At 37.1% G+C, this 19,508-nt stretch overlaps 1 protein-coding gene across 1 annotated transcript in view; it reads left to right on the top strand.

Moving 5' to 3' along the window:
* Positions 1-14,820, top strand: part of TUSC3 (tumor suppressor candidate 3) — a 598,639-nt gene extending 583,819 nt beyond the window's left edge. The window contains exon 10 of the mRNA XM_053703931.1: positions 14,500-14,820. Coding sequence (XP_053559906.1) covers positions 14,500-14,515 — 16 coding nt within the window. The 3' untranslated portion in view covers positions 14,516-14,820. The remainder of the gene's footprint in view (positions 1-14,499) is intronic.
* Positions 14,821-19,508: the final 4,688 nt, after the last annotated feature.

The following is a 19,508-nucleotide window of genomic DNA, read 5'->3' as shown; positions in this document are numbered from 1 at the left end:
GAAATTTATCAGGTAAGCATAAATTCTGTTTTTTATCTCTGTGATTACCATGTATCTAAGCCTCTGCAAACTGCCCCCTTATTTCAGTTCTTTTGACAGACTTGCATTGTAGCCAATCAGTGCTCACTCCAGGGTAACTTCACGTGCATGAGCTCAATGTTATCTATATAAAACACATTAACTAATGCCCTCTAGTGGTGAAAATGCATTCAGATTAGAGGCAGTCGTCAAGGTCTAAGAAATTAGCAAATGAACCTTGTAGGTTTAGCTTTCAACTAAGAATATAAAGAGAACAAAGCATAATTGGTGATAAAAGTAAATTGGAAAGTTGTTTAAAATTACATTCCCTGTTTAAATCATTAAAGGGTTTTTTACCTGACTGTCCCTTTAATTCAAATAGAGAGATAAGATGAGGGGGAGGGGTTAGGAAAATCCTATTTCACAGAAAAATAGATAATAGTATTAACCAAGCCTCCCTGGGAGAAAGTGGAACAAGCACAATTTTCAAATGCATTTTACAGCAAAATGCAGCAATATAAATAATACTTTCAATAATTAAACATTTTGTGCATTGGTACATTTTGAGTTTAATGGCCCTTTAATAACTATTGACAATGTAAGACTTCTACACCCTTGTTCATAGGGTTTAGCAATCTCCAATGAGGCATTTAGGCAGTTCCTCATTCTCACAGAGCACTGTCAGCATTTGAGAAGCAGAGTTCAGCCAGATTGGTCAATCATCTAAACTAGTTACAGTTCTATTTTACTTCTATTATCAAATGTGTTTAGTTTCCATAGTATTCTCTGTTAAAGCGATACATAGGTAGATGTCTGGAGCAGTACATGGCAGGAAATAGTGCTGCTATCTACTGCACTTGCAAATGGATATTATTCTTGCAAAACTGCTGCCATATAGTGCCCCGGACACATGCACGATCCTAAGCTTACATCCCTGCATTTCAACAAAGATACCAAGAGAATAAAACAATTGATAATAGAAGTAAATAAGAAAACTGTTTGCATGCTCAATTTGAAAAGACAGTTTGGGGTTTTATGTCCTTTTTATTGCACATGGAAATCCTTGTGCAACCCCTTCCCCTCCAGTAGACCCTCATGCAACCAATTGCACAAGAGCATGGCTTTTTAATCATACCAGACAAATCAGGTTGAGGTTAGAAAGCAGCTGTCCTAATGCATGATTGAGGCTTACTGCAAGCAACCACAGCTTCATATGCAGCTTACTAGGTGTAGCCCATAACATCAGCTCATCAGTGCTACATATACTAAATCATCTAATGCAGACATCCTCAAACTTGTCCCTCCAGAGGTTTTGGAACTACATTTCCCATGATGCTGAGCCAGCTGATTTGCTGGCTGAGCATCATGGGAAATGTAGTTCCAAAACCTCTGGAGGGCCAAGTTTTAGAATGTATGATCTAATAATTGCAAAGAACAGGTTATCAATACTATTCCTCGTCTCTACTGCATTTGACACTATTGACCATATGATTTTAACTGATCTTCAGAAGGAATGTTGTGGATTTTATGGTACTTTCCCTACCTGATTTATATAACTCCTATTTGACAGATATTGGAAAGTAAACCTATTAAATCACTTGTTTGTACCTGATCCACAGGTTTCTTTCTTCTCTCCTATACTATTTGCAGTTTACATGCTTTCGGTATGAGATTCTATAAAGCAACAACGTCTAAGCTATTGGGGTATACTTATGACAATCAAACTTGTTAGGCTTATCATTCACACCACAAGCCTTAAAGGGATACTAAACCCAAATATTTTTTTTCTTGATTCAGACAGAGTGTGCAATTTTAAGCAACATTCTTATTTACTCCTATTATTTTTTCTTCATTATCTTGCTATCTTTATTTAAAAAGCAGGAATGTAAAGCTCAGCAGCCAGCCCACTTTAGGTTCAGCACCCTGGATAGCACTTGCTTATTGGTGGTTATATTTAGCAAACCAATAAGCAAGAATAACCCTGGTTCTGAACCAAAAATGGTCCAGCTCCTAAACTTTATATTCCTGCTTTTTTAAATAAAGATAGCATAAGAGGGGCGGAGTCTAGCCACGCTGGAAGATGGCTGATACTTAGAAGGGCTCCCATCTCCTATGCCAGTTTTTTACTAATTTCAGGGACGTGAATTTCTCCCCTTACCCCCTTTCCTTCCCACAACATTTCAACAAGCACTCCGGATACCACTTAGCCCTGCTGAGGGTGAAGACCGCTCTCTTTGACTAGATCCTCTGTTGAGGCCTGCGGTTACAATAGAGACTGCGCCTGGCTCCCTTGTTACGGAGACAACTAAAGAACACCCTAACAAAAGCTCTACTGCATCGCCGATTACTCCTAAAAGTATTTTCTTACCCACCGGCTGGACACAGAAGAACTTTTATCACCGCCGCGGCAAAGGGGAGAAAGACCGCGAGAGGCGGGAAGACGGACGGACCGCTCATCACAGAGTGCGACACTGCCTTTCCTGCACGCAGCGCTCCGGGTACACTATCTGCTGCTTACAACTCCCTCGTTCCCGACTTAGCTTGCAGCTATACTGAAAGTAACGAAGGGAGGTAAATGTGCACTTGAACATTATACTATCACATATCTGTGGATTCAGATACATGGCATCTCATTAAATTATTTGCCTTTCCGTTAGCCTTTTACAGAGTCAATATATTCTTCTTACGCCACCTTGCAGTTTAGTTGCTTGCAGCGAAAAATAATATTAAAATAAGGAAATACAAAACATAACAATCATCTCACGAAATAAAAAATAAAAAAAAAAGAAGTCATTACAGGAATATATAGCTGTATTTATATCCCTTGGTTCCCAACACTTTGATCCCCTATACCAATATATATGTATTGTTGCCTTGTCTTACCACAGCCATTAGGGGATGCCTTGTAAGAAATCACATAAGGGAGATAAAGCCACATCCTCATCCTCTAAGGCCTTAACGCACTATCTAAAACCCAGGGAACAACTTTCCCCCATAAGTGCACCGAACCCTCCAGAAGAACAACTTATAATGGCTGCCCCAGGGGGAACAGGGAATTCTGAACCTGCATCCTATGTCACTAAGGGGGATATCACACACTTGTCATCTAAAGATGATATCAAAGTAGTTCTGCACGAAATGCGAACCCTCTTTGGAGACCTCAGGAAAGATCTCAGTGCAATTGACAGAAGAGTAGTTTCCCTGGAAGAAACTCAAAATGATCTACAGAAAGAGATTCAGACTAATTCCTCAAACATTACAGCTCAGGACGGTAAGATTCAGGACCTCTCTGATAAGCTGGAGGACCTGGAGAATCGCTGTCGGAGGAACAACCTCCGTATAAGGGGAGTTTCTGAGTCTGTTCTACCTCCAGCAATAGAGGGCTATCTCCAAGCCCTTTTCAGAATTATAAAAGACAGCCCAGAGGCAGGGGATCTACAAATTGAGAGGGCTCATAGGGCTATCCGACCAAAGCCCCCCCCGAAAGCTCCCCCGAGAGATATAATCGTTAAATTCCTCCGATACAAAGATAAGGAAGAACTTATCCGCTGCGCCAGGGAAAAAAGCCCCATTTTACACGTGGGGGAAGAGATTCAACTTTTTTCGGACCTATCCCCCATAACGCTACAAAAGAGGAGAGATTTGTCACACATCACCTCCATTTAAAAAAATAACAAGATACACTATAGGTGGGGCTTTCCGGTATCCATAATAGCTACGTTCAAAAATAAAACGGCAATCTTTAGGCCGGGGTCGAATCCTAGTGCCTTTTACAAAGAACTCTCCCTCCCTTGGACACCTGGGGACAGTTCCCGCCGTCGGGACCCTGCACCTGCCTCAAGCAGTAGAGAAACATCTGGAGACATGCACCCTTCTGGTTCTAACCAAACTGATTGAAGAAAAATCAATCCTCCACATTAAGGTTGGACTGACTCCAGACGTTTATTCCCTACCGGGAAGGAGGATCAAGGGATGACTGATCGGTATTTTTCCACACCTAAACATCCGCATCAAGGCCCCTTGTGACTGTTCCTGGGGCCTGTGCTTTGCTGGGACTTACTATGGGGCCTCCACCTCCTGGGGGCTCCAGCGAACTCAGAACTTGACGGTCCTGTATCCTTTACGATTTGTTTTCAATACTGTTAGGATTTGTTTGCTTCTTTTTTTTTTTACAGGGTAATTGACTCTAATATATATTATACTCTAACCCTCTCCTGGGAATTTTCACAAGTGAAGAAATTGAGAGTTGTCATTTGTTCCAAAATAATTTAGTTCTCATTAATGGAGCCCAGCAAGCTCTTATCCAATTAATGTATGTTACAACTACTGTTTTGATGTTGATATTATGGTTTTAAACTACTGTTTGACTGTTGATTACTGTTGATTACGAAAAATAGTTCTATCCGATAGACCCATATAGCCCGTTAGCAAGTTTTCCCCCATGAGTTAGGACTGTTACTATATCCCCCATCCACCTTCCCTGTGGGGTCACCTCCTCCCCTTTGGGGGGTGAACCCTACCCTTCCTTCCCGAGCCCCCCCTTCCCCCCTCCCTCCTTCTCCCCCATTTCCTCATTCGCGTCCTTGAAAAACTAAATTTACTATAAATCTTTCTCACTAAACTGGTTTTAGAGATACTTCCCCCCACTTTTGTTTTGTGATAAGTTTATACTTTGCAATATCTATACTTGTATAAACTTTTTACTTAAGTTTGTTGTTCTCAAGCAATAAACTTTTTTCTCTTTTCTCTCTCTTCCTTTTCATACTCTTCTAAAACGTCTCTCTTTGTTATCTTCCTCTCTTTGGATTAATCCCCTTGGCTTCTTCTCCCTTTCTCTCTTCCTTTGCTCTTCCCCCCCCCCCCCCTTTTTTTTTTTTTTTTCGCTCCACAGATATCTGATACAATGTCTAGCAAACCCAGTAGGTTCCAAGACCACTCTTTCCAAGTGACTTCAATAAATGTGAAGGGATTGAATAGCCCTGGTAAAAGATCTATTGTCCTAAGGGAGCTAAATAAACTTGACAGTCAGGTCCTGATGTTACAAGAAACACACTTTCAAAGAGGTAAAGAGCCTAAGTGGTCCCCTATGCTGTATCCCGTAACTTGTTTTGCCTCAGGACCTGGCAAAAGAGGAGGAGTGGGGATCCTAATTCACAAATCCCTACCTCTCCAGATATCACAGAGTATAAAAGACCCAGAGGGTCGCTATGTCCTTTTGGTTGGCTCTCTCTTCGGCCAACAAATCACGTTGCTAAATATATATGCCCCCAATCAAAATCAGAGTTGCTTTTTCAAAAAAATTGCTAACTTACTTTTAGATTATGCCAAAGGAGTGATCCTTTTAGCTGGGGATTTTAATGTTTCATTTGACCCCACCATAGACGCCTCTAGAGGCTCCTCTAGCATTCCCAGATCTGTACTCAGGTCTGTGAAGAACTCCCTTCAGAGCCTCTCACTCCATGATGTTTGGAGGACACTGCATCCTTCAGCAAAAGACTACACCTTCTTCTCCTCTCCCCACAATTGCTACACGCGTATAGATCACATTTTTACAGACACTAACGGCCTCACCCTTATCACTCAGTGTAAAATTGGGAACATAACATGGTCAGATCACGCCCCAATTACTTGCTCAGTTGTTTGGCCAGATCTTCCAATCACGAACCGAACTTGGAAACTGGATGACACTCTGTTGTCGAATCCTTTGATCCTCGAGGATGTGGGAAAACACTTATCGGAATACTTTCTGATGAATGTAAATACTGCTTCGTCTGCATCAGTGGAGTGGGAGGCTCACAAGTCTGTAGTTAGAGGCTTATTTATCAAACACAAATCTAGGGCCTCCAAGCAGTCAAGAGAAAAACATTCTCATCTCTTGGCTAGAATTGACTCCCTAGAAAAAGAACATAAAAAGAACCCTGGTAATGACACACTGAAACAGGCACTCCTACACTCTAGAGAGGAACTCAAACACTTTTTAACAGAGGTACACCAACGTAATGCGCTTCATCTCAAACAATTCTACTATGAAGGGGGTAATAAACCAGGGAAAGTACTGGCCCGAACCCTTCGCCGGAAACAACTGTCAGCATATACTCACTCTTTAACCACAAGAGAGGGATTAGTCATTCATGATAGCAAAACTATAGCCTCTACTTTTAGAGCCTATTATGGCTCCTTATATGGCATTGACAGACCTGATGAACCTACACACTCACACAATGGTCTAATAGACCGCTTGACTAACATAGAGCTGTATTTCCAAAACCTAAAACTTCCATCCCTAACTGATGACGCAAGGGCACACCTAAAATCCCCTATTTCAATAGAAGAGTTACATCAGGCCATCAAAGACACTCCCTCTGGTAAGAGCCCTGGACCAGATGGTTTCTCTGCTAAATACTTTAAATCATTTAAAGATGTTCTGTCCCCTCACCTCCTTCAACTATTTAATAATCTAAGGGACAACCCCAGTCTATCTAGATCACTCCTAGAAGCACATATCACGGTAATCCCCAAACCCGGCAAAGCCGCCTCATGCCCTGAGAACTTCAGACCAATTTCACTCATTAACACCGACATGAAGTTGCTGGCCAAGATTCTTGCCAACCGCCTGAATAAATATTTACCCACATTAATTCATAACGATCAGGTGGGCTTTATCCCTGGACGTGAGGCCCGAGATAACACTCTCAAAGTAATTCAACTAATTAATCATGCTAAAATCACAAACACCCCCTTTGCCTTATTCGCTACTGACGCGGAAAAGGCGTTTGATAGGGGGGGTTGGCCTTTTTTGCGAAGAGCTATGGAAGAAATGGGAATCCCGGTTCCCTTCTTGAACATGGCCATGGCCCTATATTCTTCCCCAAATGCTCGAATCAGAATTAACGGCACTTTGTCGGAGCCATTTAACATCTATAATGGCACCAGACAAGGATGCCCGTTGTCTCCTTTGGTTTTTGCTATAGCGATGGAGATACTAGCACAAAAAATTAGAAACAATCCGGAAATCAAGGGACTGGTGGTGGGGGAGTCCGAACACAAACAGGCCCTTTACGCCGACGATGCTCTTTACACACTTACGCAGACTGAGACCTCAGTTCCCGAACTACTAGCTGAGCTTGACCGTTATGGTAGAGTCTCTAATTTCCAACTGAATATCGCCAAATCTGAGATAATGAATGTTAACACCAACTCAAATATTATAAAAGGTATAAAAGACAAATTTGGGATCCCTATTGCCCAGAAAAAACTTAAATACCTTGGTACCTTTCTAACCCCCTCTATACAGGATTTATTTAAATTCAATTACGTTAACTTAAAGAATGAAATTATAAGAGACCTTTCCTCTTGGAAAAATAAACACATATCATGGTTGGGGAGAATTGGAGTCTTAAAAATGAACATCCTCCCGAGACTCCTATATCTCCTTCAAACACTCCCGATTAGATTACCTGAAAATTATATATTGCAACTACAGAAAGCTTTCGAGCAATTCATATGGCTCGGATCCAAGCCCAGAATCCCCAAAAGAACCATGTTCCTTCCTAGGGACAATGGGGGCCTGGGGGTCCCGAATCTTCAAGCCTATAAACAGGCGATCACATTACAACATATAGTGGAATGGGCCCATAATACAGACACCAAAGCCTGGGTACAAATTGATAGGCACATTTTTAAACTTAATAATGTAGCAACATTAGCATGGACCATACCTACACGAAGACCCAAAATTCTAAACTCTTATTCCCTCATAGTAGATATCCTCTCAGAATGGGATAAGATTTTGGCCTCAACATTGCATATTTCCTCTAGATTAGCCCCAACCACCTCACTAATAGAACATGTGGACCTGCCATACCACCAGCTAGGCTATTCTATAAAGCAACCCTACAACCTTAATGTAGGCTCTATACACTTCGTTACTGAGAACGGAAAATTTAAATCCCAAGCGGCACTGATAGAAACACATGAAGGAATCTTTTCCTCATGGCTTCGATACCACCAACTAATACACTTTATTACTCACAATAAGTGCAAGGCCGAATTAGGTAGAGAACCCACAACTTTTGAAAAACTTTGTTTAATGTCATCAGCCCCGGCCCACCTCATCTCCAAACTCTACAAACTGTTAAATAACCCTAATATCACAAACCTCCCTACATATGCACACTCTTGGGGTAGAGATCTCGGATGCGATCTCGATGAAGAGATGTGGCTGACAGCATTCAAGCACACTAAGAGATCTTCTGTTTCAGCACAGATACAGGAGGTACATCTGAAACTTTCATGTAGATGGTACTTAACTCCATCTAGGTTACACAGAATATTTCCTTCTCTAAGTGATTCATGCTGGAGAGGATGCGGGGCTGAGGGCACCCTATTACACCTTTGGTGGTCCTGCCCACTTCTAGATAACTATTGGCCAGACATTTTCAAAACTATGTCAGAGGTAATCTCAGTACAGATCAATCCTGATCCCATGGTCATTCTGTTCCTCTCCCTTCCTAAATTGATTGGCCTTGGTAAAAAACCTCTATTGTTGTTGATGATCACAGCTGCAAAAAAACTAATACCTAAGTTTTGGAAAACTAGAACTATCCCTTCTTTGGAGAATTGGAAACTGATGGTGTCGGATCTCCTTTCGTTGGAGAGATACCATTATCTTAAAACAAACAAACTGGAAACATATGAAATGATGAAGTCACTTTGGTCTCACACAATTTGAATACCACTACAGAGTTGCGTCCTACAGTCCACCCTTTTTATTAAATGAGCGGTTGTTCCCTCCTTTTTTTTTTTTTTTTCCCCCCGCCCCTCTTCTCTCTTTCATCTTCCCTCAGCTTTCGACCTTCTCACCCACCTGATTACCCTCTCCCCCTTTTCCCTATATATACTTCTGATATTTCCTTTTCTTCTTCTTTAACCTAAATATGTGTCTTTTATAACCATTATGCATATTTATCTTGAAAAATTTAAAATGTTTTACTCTCTAGGGGCTTATCTTGATTGACTCTAAAATCTAGAACCATCACCCCATTACCCCTATTTTCACGCTTAGTATGGTGGCAACTTTGATTTAACTATGTCCTATATTCTTCTCACATTACGTGTAAACCTTGGTTTGAATGTAAAGAATGCTCTTACTCGATTCCTTTTGTAATGTATAACGTTGCTGTCAAATTCAATGTTCTTAATAAAAATTTATAAAAAAAAAAAAAAAAGATAGCATAAGAAAAACAAAAATGATAACAGGAGTAAATTAGAAACTTGCTTAAAATTGCATGGTCTATGTGAATTATCAAAGACAAAATGTGGGTTTAGTATCCCTTTAAAGGTACATGAATGCTAGCTGGCAGGAAGTTGGATACTAACTGATGAAAACAAGATGGCAGCATGGTAAGCACATTGAACTGGCATATGGATGGATGTGGAAAATCTCAATGTGATGCTTCATTGTTAACGTATCCTCAGATGTCAGACGTCTTACATAGCTCAAACCTCATTCTGTCATCTGGGAAATATAAATAGAATTAAGTACTTCATTATATCGGAGGATTTTCCCATGTCCATACTTTTGTGACAGCTTGACTACATTATTGCATAGCACTCTATTAGTATACTTTATAAAAATAAGCATTTCAATTTCAAGTGGTGATATATTTTTTTATCTGCAGTGGCTTTCCTTAAAGAGACACTAAACACTAAATATATTGTATGCACCTTCCTCTAATTCTGGGTGCCACCATAATGGAACCTAGGTTAGACTGCAGGTATCTGAAGGAGTTGCTGCACATGTGCAAACAGGTCAGTGCTGGAATGTAGTGAAAGATAGATTTCAACATAGCGGCACCCATGATTAGAGGGAGGCAGGGAATTACCTCAATACTATGTTTATAAAATGTATTTAGTGTTTAATGTACCTTTAAAGTAGCCTAGTCTTTTGTTAAAGGGACATGAAACCCACAATTTTCTTTCATGATTCAGATAACCCATACCATTTAAACAACTTTCTAATTTACTTCTATTATCACATTTTCTTTGTTCTCTTGGTAACTTTTATTGGAAAGCAGCGACATAAACCCTGGAAAAAGGACTTTATTTTACTTTTTGCACTTGCAACTTTAAGTGTGTTAAAGTAAAAGGCTTGCTTGGTGGTTTTAAAGGTACAGCACTTTAGATGGTTTTTGTTTGCTGATGACAAGCTGTGTTTCTGTTCCAGTTCTGCCATGCAATAAAGCCTGTGACTCTTTAAAAATAAAACCTCTGTTTATGCCCTGCTATAGTTACCCATGGGATAACAAACAATACCATAGGAACGAAGCAAATTTGATAATAGAAGTAAATTTGGAAACTTATTTTTTTTTCAAATTGTATGCTCTTTCTAAATCACAAAAGAACATTGTTGGGTTTCAGACCCCTTTAAGCAGTATATATTCTGCCAGCTACCTAAACAAACGTTTCAAGCTTTTTTCTGACTAAACTAGCTGTACAAGTTGCTATAGAATCTTTTTGTGTACAAATTAAAAAACATTAAAATGAGCATTGCTCAAGCTTTCAGTCATGTTACTCTGTCACTCTCTTCCTGAGCCTTTTGTTTCCTCTAAATAAATTTAAAAATACTCATGACCGGGGCGGTTAAAAAATCTAAATTGGTTTTAATGACAATTAATCTCCATTTAAAATTGTAAAGCACAATTAATAGGAAGGAATAATAACAATATATGGGAGGGGACTATCTATTTTTTTATTATAAATTACATAATATACAAATGAGTTGCTGTTTTTTTTTAGGGGGGGTTTCTTACAAAATGTCATAAATCTATCAGTGACACACAGGAGACATTGCTCAATTAAAAAAAATATCTGAGTTTCCCTAGCAAGCTGAATTACAAAAGGTATTGAATATGTTGTTTGCTTACATTGGATGCAGTTACACCAGATTAGTGAAAACGACTTTAATATGAGTGATCCATAGCTCCATAAAACCTCTGACAGAATAAAACCCTTTTATCCTTAAGAAAACATTTCAGATGCTGGGTGCAGCGTACAGAACTTTGTATTGTCAGTTTTGTAAGCATCTAAGTTCAGAAAAAAATAAAAAAAAATAACACACAGACCAACTGCACTAAACACAAAGGTAGTTATCTATATTTTTACATTCCAATGTTCTTCACATAGAAGACAATTTTCTTTTTAAATTTAAATAAATATATATATATGTGTGTGTGTGTACAAAAAGAGAACATGTAACTAAGGAGCTTTAATTACCAATGTCACCTCCAGAATGCTGCCCAAATACACGTGCTGAGATATTGATACTCCCTAATGTATCATAACACAGTATAAAACAAATGGAAAGGAAAGTAGGTAGTGTATAGGTGCAAACTGAAAAAAGGATGAATCAAATAGTAATGAGCATCCTGTCTTATTGCTGAACAAATACTAACCCTTCTACTGACCCAGGTACTGGTCTCTGGTCAAGAGTAATGAAATATCACATCAAATAAAATAGACAGTAATAGACCAGGGAATACAATAATACAAAATCCCTATTTTAGAAATTAAATATGAGAGAATTATTTCATACATAAATACAAGTTATAAAAAAAAAGATAAAAATCTTATACTAAAAAATCCTGTAAATCCACTTCCCTATTCATTCCTGGAGGTTCTAGGGTTTTGAGAGTGTGGATCCAATATGTTTCTCTCTTTCTGAGGGCCAACATACGGTTCCCCCGCTTTCATCTAGAGTTATTTAAACAATTGCGTTTACACTTAAACCACTATAGTCTTTATTAAGGCATTTTTTTTAAATGGTCTGACACACCATGATCTGATAATCCTAACTCAATATTTTTTATGTTTTCCATCACCCGTCATTTTAGGGTTCTTTTTGTTCTGCCTATATACTTTTTATAAAGAATATACAACAAATTTTGATTGACATGTCAGATGAGAATTAAAGGGACATAAAACAAGTTGGGATAGAGACAAAATAATATAATATGTACTTAAATTACTTTATCTGCAAATTTATACTGCCTTGACATTAACCCTTTCTTTTTAGTTTCTGAATTGTAAAGCTCTAACTCCCCCCACACAATTCCTTTTATGGTTGTATCTATTTTTGTTGTTTTTCTGTCAGAATGCAAAAGTGAATAGGGATTATCTGCTGGAGCATGTCTAGAAGCTGTGAACTCAGTTGAAATACAATGCCTGTGTCTAAACACTGATAAGAGGGGTGGAGTTAGCTGCTCCAGACAGCTGCGCTATGTAATTTATTTTGCTAATTTTTTTTAATCATTTTAAAATACTTGCCAGCAATTTTTAAACAATTATTTTTTATGCAAACTATTTAAAAATAATTAGCCCTTTTAGGATATGCATAGATCTCAACCTGTTTTATGGCACTTTAGTAAAAAACATGTCTTTAGTATATCTTGAAGATATTACCCTGTTGTCTTTATCATAGATACCATACAATTCTTTCTATTGCATTTAAAGAATCCATTTAGTCTTTTTTTGGAACTACAAATTATAATTTTTAGTTCCCACCTTTCTTAATCTACTTGTTGCTAAGTGGTTATTTATTGTAGTACTTCACCTAAACACTACTTTGAGTCTCTCATCTAATATTCTGCTAAGAACTTGATCCTGTGATAGAACATACCAATGTTTTTAATTATATTTTCTATTTTACGTGCTCTATATATTGTGTTACAAATAGGGCTTATTTTTTTTGCTCTGATTTTTTTTTCAAAAGGTCAGTTCTATTTAAGGCCTGTGCCCTTTCAAAACCCCTTTTCACTATTCTTTTAGGATATTTCTTAGCTTTAACACTTTTCTTTAATATCAATGATTCATTATTATAATCCTTAAGTTCTGTGGAAATATTTGGAACTGTCCATAGGGTATATTATGAATCCAGCTATTAGTAAGTAAATAACTATTAGAATATGTCTCCTTTCTATATAAAGTGCTGGTTATTCTATTATGATTCATTCTGTGGAAATATTTGGAACTGTCCATAGGGTATATTATGAATCCAGCTATTAGTAAGTAAATAACTATTAGAATATGTCTCCTTTCTATATAAAGTGCTGGTTATTCTATTATCTTTATGTGATAAAATAACATCTAAAAACTCTTATCAGAATGAGTTTTGCTTGTAAATTTAAGATTAAAATTGTTATTATTTACATACTTTACAAATAAATACATTGAAATGATGTCACCATCCTAAATGATTACAATATAATTTATGAACCTGCACCAAAGTATGATAATGTCCCTAAATGAATTATTATTCTAAGCAAACTATTCTCCCAAAAGCCCATTTACAGATTGGCATAATTAGAGGCAAATTGTGTCCCCATTGCTGTCCCAGAACGGTTAATTTCACATATTTAAATTGCTACTTCCATTTACATAGTACAGCGGTATCGATGTAAACACCTGTATTGCAAAAGATAGACCTGCTGAATGGCTATTCTATTATGTATTATGAATAGAATTGTGATATTCTTCTGCATTCTATAGCAAAATCAAATGACAGCACCATGTCAATATGCTCACTTAAAGGGATACTGAACCCAATGTTTTTTCTTTTGTGATTCAGATAGAGCATGCAATTTTAAGCAACTTTCTAATTTACTCCTATTATCAATTTTTATTCGTTCTCTTGCTATCTTTATTTGAAAAAGAAGGCATCTAAGCTAAGGAGCCAAACAATTTTTGGTTCAGAACCATGGACAGTACTTTTTTATTGGTGCTGTCCAATCAGCAAGGACAACCCAGTTTGTTCACCAAAAATGGGCCGGCATCTAAACTTACATTCTTGCTTTTCAAATAAACATACTAAGAGAATGAAGAAAATTTGATAATAGGAGTAAATTAGAAAGTTGCTTAAAATTGCATGCTCTATCTAAATCACAAAAGAAAAAAATTGGGTTCATTGTCCCTTTAAAGGGACATGAACCCCAATTTTTTTTCTCTCTTGATTCAAAGAGAACATGCAATTTTAAACTACTTTCCAATTTACTTCTATTGTCTAATTAGTTTTGTTCTCTCGGTATCCTTTGTTGAAAAGAATACATAGGAAGGCTCAGGAGCTGTTGATTGGTGGCTGCACATAAAGGCCTCATGTTTTTGGCTTACCCATGTGCATTGCTGTTTCTTCAACAAAGGATACCAAGAAAATTAAGCAAATTAGATAATAGAAGTTAATTGGAAAGTTGCCTAAATTTGTATTCTCTATCTGAATCATGAAATAAAAAATGTAGGTTTTAGGTCCCTGTTAAGTGTGAAATTTGATTATAGAAAGGTTGTAAAATCTTGCACCATTATTTGTATACTGTATGTTATATTAATATAACCAAAACCATTGTTAATTTATAAAAATCCATCAAATAAGTTTTACATGTATAACAAAAAATCATTTTAATACATTTAATGGTTTTTGTTTTTTTCTTTCAGTTTTCTAATTAAATAAAATATACAATGGCACCAATGATGTAAACAGTTGCTACTGAAGATGAAGTATTACAACCACAAAACACAATGGACTCCTTATTAAACTTATTATCGTTATTGTTTTGTGAATTGAGTTAGATTTTAAAATTAGAAACTGTTAGCTTGGTGTAAGTTGTGTTATGTAAAACATTTAAATGACGTATCAGTGTTATTTATTAAATGTACATTGCTGAAATAGTGCATCTTGTGATTAAACATTTTCATAAAACCATAATATGTGTTTGAATTATGTTCTTGTGATTAAACATTTTCATAAAACCATAATATGTGTTTGAATTATGTTCTTGTGATTAAACATTTGCATAAAATACAATTATTTGTTTGAATTATTTAAGTAAATGTACTGTTAAAAATTTGTGGAGCTATAGACTTTCAAGCAAAATAATGTGTATAGTACATATAAGTATAAATATATGTAGAAACCATCAATTTCATCAAGATATTAAAAACCCGAAAAGACTACAGCACATTTTCTGCAAAATACAAATAAGTAGTCTTGTTTTGAATTGCAGTAACATCATAAGCTTTACTACTTGTGCAGAATAATTGCTTTTATGTTAATACTAGTGGTTTAGAATATTGGTTTAGTTTAGTATTATAGTGCATTATAATCTTTAGGCTGTGAAAATCAACTGAATCTGCAACATTGTCTAGGAATTTCACCCCAATTTAACATCAAGCAAATGCAATTATGCTAATTTGTCTGAAATATACCAAACCACTTACTTTCTTCCTTGTCATTCTTTCCTTTCACAAAATGACAATTATTCCATGGCTTAGCCTAAATGAACATGAATAAAAGCTTTACTGTTATAATGAATTTCTGTATATTTAAAGTTTATTTTCCATTGAATATAAATAACATATTTTTTTTCCTGTGAGCATGTCATGATTCTTAAAGCCTACTTACTAGCTGCTAATTTCAAGAAATAAAGCCAGCAGGTTTCTGACAGTAAGGGAAAAAGTAATGTCTAATGCAAGTGTGTGTGTGTGAGAAGCCACTGTTGACCCCTGTCCATGTCTAAATGTTAGTAAAGACTTTGCATATGGTTTGGTACAACAATTTGTCTCCTCAGAATGGCGTCTTCAATACAATACACAACTATTGAAGACTTATAAATGAAGATATTTGAATCCCCATGGATTGCTGTGTTTGTGACTTGGGCCACTTATGTTTGTGTTTTATTTATATTAATTTATTAGAAAATTGTATTCACTAATCAATATTATCTTAATCTTTGTTGACACTTAGGGCCCGGTGATCTAAAGCTCTTCGTTCCCGCAAGATGATTTAAGAAGTCTCCTCAGTACGGCGAGGTCCCTCAAATTTTTAAATGTAAATTTTTAGCTTGAGAACTGTTTAGCTCACTAGAAAGAGTTCTGGATGTTAAGTAGTGGTCCTTACATTACAATATAAGGTCTAAAGAAATCCTGTGATTTCTCTCCATGCCGGCCCTTAGTGTTACACCATTAGTTTTTTATGCTTTGTTTGTTGAGATGGAGCGCATTCTAATGCCCAACAGGGTAACTGGGCATTATCTTAAAGAATAGAAACAACAAAGTTTTTTTCTTAAAGTGTAATTAAGTGTCAAGAGACAGTCCTAGTCTCAAAAAAATTTGAGTTCCTCATGTCTTTCCAAACTCTGAAGAAGTCTGTTGATGTTGGAATGTATGTAGGTGCTAATTGGTGGGATGCTTACCTTAAACCTCAATTAAGTATATAGGTTACTGTAAGTGTAGCTTGTAACAAGTTGTAATTGTGGCTTGGCTTGTTAGCACATTAGAGGTGTAAATATGCTCACTGTATGGTGATAGTTAGTGGCCATGCATAACTAAAATTATGTGCCTGGTTGATTTTTTTCCAGCGTTTCTTACAGTATCATCTTCAAGCTGCAACAGCTTTTCAGTCAGAAAAGATTATGAGATATGGTGTTCCTTCAGCAGTGAAATGTACTCGGTGTACATTTCCATTATCTCCATAACATTTTGTTATCTGTTCATAGTTTATGGTCAATAGGTCAATGCAGAGCAGAGGAAACGCCGCCCCCTGCAGACTTACGGCTGCTAGCAGGGGGTGTCAATCAACTCTATCGTATGCGATTAGGCGGATTGTAGTCCACCGTCTCAGAGGCGGCAGTCGAGTTAAGGAGCAGTCGAGTTAAGTATATGGCCCCATTCAGGCCGTGATAAATCGTCCCCCAAATCTTTTCTGTGAAAGAAAAGAAAAAGACCAATTCAGGATTTTTATATTGATTTAAGTGTGCACTTTTAGAAAACATAATTTTATGATGTTAAGTAATGTCTATAAAGTATTGTTGCCTCTAAGTTATGGAGATTTTTTTGTTTAACAGAAAATGAAAATATTTGTGCTATTTATAATTTTGTATCAGTATTAGCCCTAGACTTATGTATATCCCTATATAATTGATGCAGGATTATTCAGCAGATCTAGGGCTTTTTGATAAAAATGTACACTGTGAGTGGATTCAGTTTCTTTGAACATATATTGAATATTATTATGATATGTTAATCCAAAAAACAAACTTGCAGTTAATAAAGTATCCTCTAAAGCAGGGTTCTTCAAACTTTAATTCCCAAGACCCATTGCTGTGATATTACATACCTTTGTGACCCTATTTTTATGCTTGGTCTGAACATTTCTGAAGTAATATACAACAGGATAGCTGCAATTTTTGGCTAAGTGACTAAAATGTGTGTGTACTTTATTCCTTATTGAAGTCCAACTTGAAACTGCTATAAAAGGTAATAAATAACGCACACACTCATACAACACACGCTCATACAACACACTTCCCTACAACACACACTCGTTTACAACACACACACCACACACAATCATCTACAACACACACACACTCGTCTACTACACACACTCGTCTACAACACACACACACCACACACACTCGCCTACAACACACCCTCGTCTACAACACACACACACTCATCTACAACACACAAATACACTCATCATACAACACACACACACACCACACACACTACTCTACAACACACACCACACACACCTGTCTACAACACAAACACAAGTTGTGACCCAGTAAAAATGGTTTTACGACCCAGTAATGGGTCCCGACCCGTGGCTTGGAGAATCCTCCTCTAAAGGAAGGGTGTAGCTGACCACACAAGGGTTAAAGCATCTCTTCCACAGCCATTGATCTCCTGTAAAGCAAATAATTTAATTAGGCTTGAAAAGGCATCTACATGAAGTAGAATACACACACATATATACAGTAAAGATATATATAGCCGTACCGCAAGCCTTTTAGGCTGTAACACAACGTCAGTACCGCACTGGCCTAGATTACGAGTTGTGCGTTAGCCTTAAAAAGCAGCGTTAAGAGGTCCTAACGCTGCTTTTTAACGCCCGCTGGTATTACGAGTCTTGCAGGTACAGGTGTACCACTCACTTTTTTGGCCAGACTCGGAAATACCGCAAATCCACTTACGTCAATTGCGTATCCTATATTTTCAATGGGACTTGCATAGCGCCGGTATTACGAATCTGACCAAAAGTGAGCGGTAAACCCTCTCCTGTCAAGCCTGGTACCGCATTTAAAAGTCAGTAGTTAAGAGTTTTACACTACAACGCAGTAGCATAAAACTCTTAACTAAAGTGCTAAAAAGTACACTAACACCCATAAACTACCTATTAACCCCTAAACCGAGGCCCCCCCACATCGCAAACACTAAAATAAATATTTTAACCCCTAATCTGCCGAACCGGACATCGCCGCCACTATAATAAATATATTAACCCCCTAAACCACCGCACTCCCGCATCCCAAACACTATTTAAATATTATTAACCCCTAATCTGCCGGCCCTAACATCGCCGCCACCTACCTACATTTATTAACCCCTAATCTGCCACCCCCAACATTGCCGTCACTATAATAAAGTTATTAACCCCTAAACCTAAGTCTAATCCTAACACCCCCTAACTTAAATATAATTTAAATAAATCTAAATAAAATTACTAAAATTAACTAAATTATTCCTATTTAAAACTAAATACTTACCGATATAATAAACCCTAAGCTAGCTACAATATAACTAATAGTTACATTGTAGCTAGCTTAGGGTTTATTTTTATTTTACAGGCAACTTTGTATTTATTTTAACTAGGTACAATAGTTATTAAATAGTTATTAACTATTTAATAACTACCTAGTTAAAATAAAGACAAATTTACCTGTAAAATAAAACCTAACCTAAGTTACAATTACACCTAACACTTGACTACAATTTAATTAATGACCTAAATGAAATACAATTAAATAAAAGTACAAAAAAAACACTAAATTACAGAAAATAATAAAGAAATTACAAGATTTTTAAACTAATTACACCTAATCTAATACCCCTAACAAAATAAAAAAGCCCCCCCCCCAAAAAAAGCCCTACCCTACACTAAATTACAAATAGCCCTTAAAAGGGCCTTTTGCAGGGCATTGCCCCAAAGTAATCAGTTCTTTTACCTGAAAAAAAATTACAATTCCCCCCCCCCCCCAACATTAAAATCCACCACCCACACAACGAACCCTACTCTGAAACTCACCCAATCCCCCCTTAAAAAAAAACCTAACACTAACCCCCTGAAGATCACCTTACCGGGAGACGTCATCACCCAACCGGGCCGAAGTCCTCAACGAAGCCGCGAGAAGTCTTCATCCAAGCCGGGCGAAGTGGTCCTCCACTGGGGGGGGAATTGTAATTTTTTTTTCAGGTAAAAGAGCTGATTACTTTGAGGCAATGTCCCGCAAAAGGCCCTTTTAAGGGCTATTTGTAATTTAGTGTAGGGTAGGGCTTTTTTTTATTTGGGGGGCTTTTTTAATTTTGTTAGGGGGATTAAATTAGGTGTAATTAGTTTAAAAATCTTGTACTTTCTTTATTTTTTTCTGTAATTTAGTGTT

Source organism: Bombina bombina, chromosome 2 (assembly GCF_027579735.1).
Source record: "Bombina bombina isolate aBomBom1 chromosome 2, aBomBom1.pri, whole genome shotgun sequence".
Lineage (NCBI taxonomy): Eukaryota > Metazoa > Chordata > Amphibia > Anura > Bombinatoridae > Bombina > Bombina bombina.
This window is presented reverse-complemented; position numbering and strand designations above follow the sequence as displayed.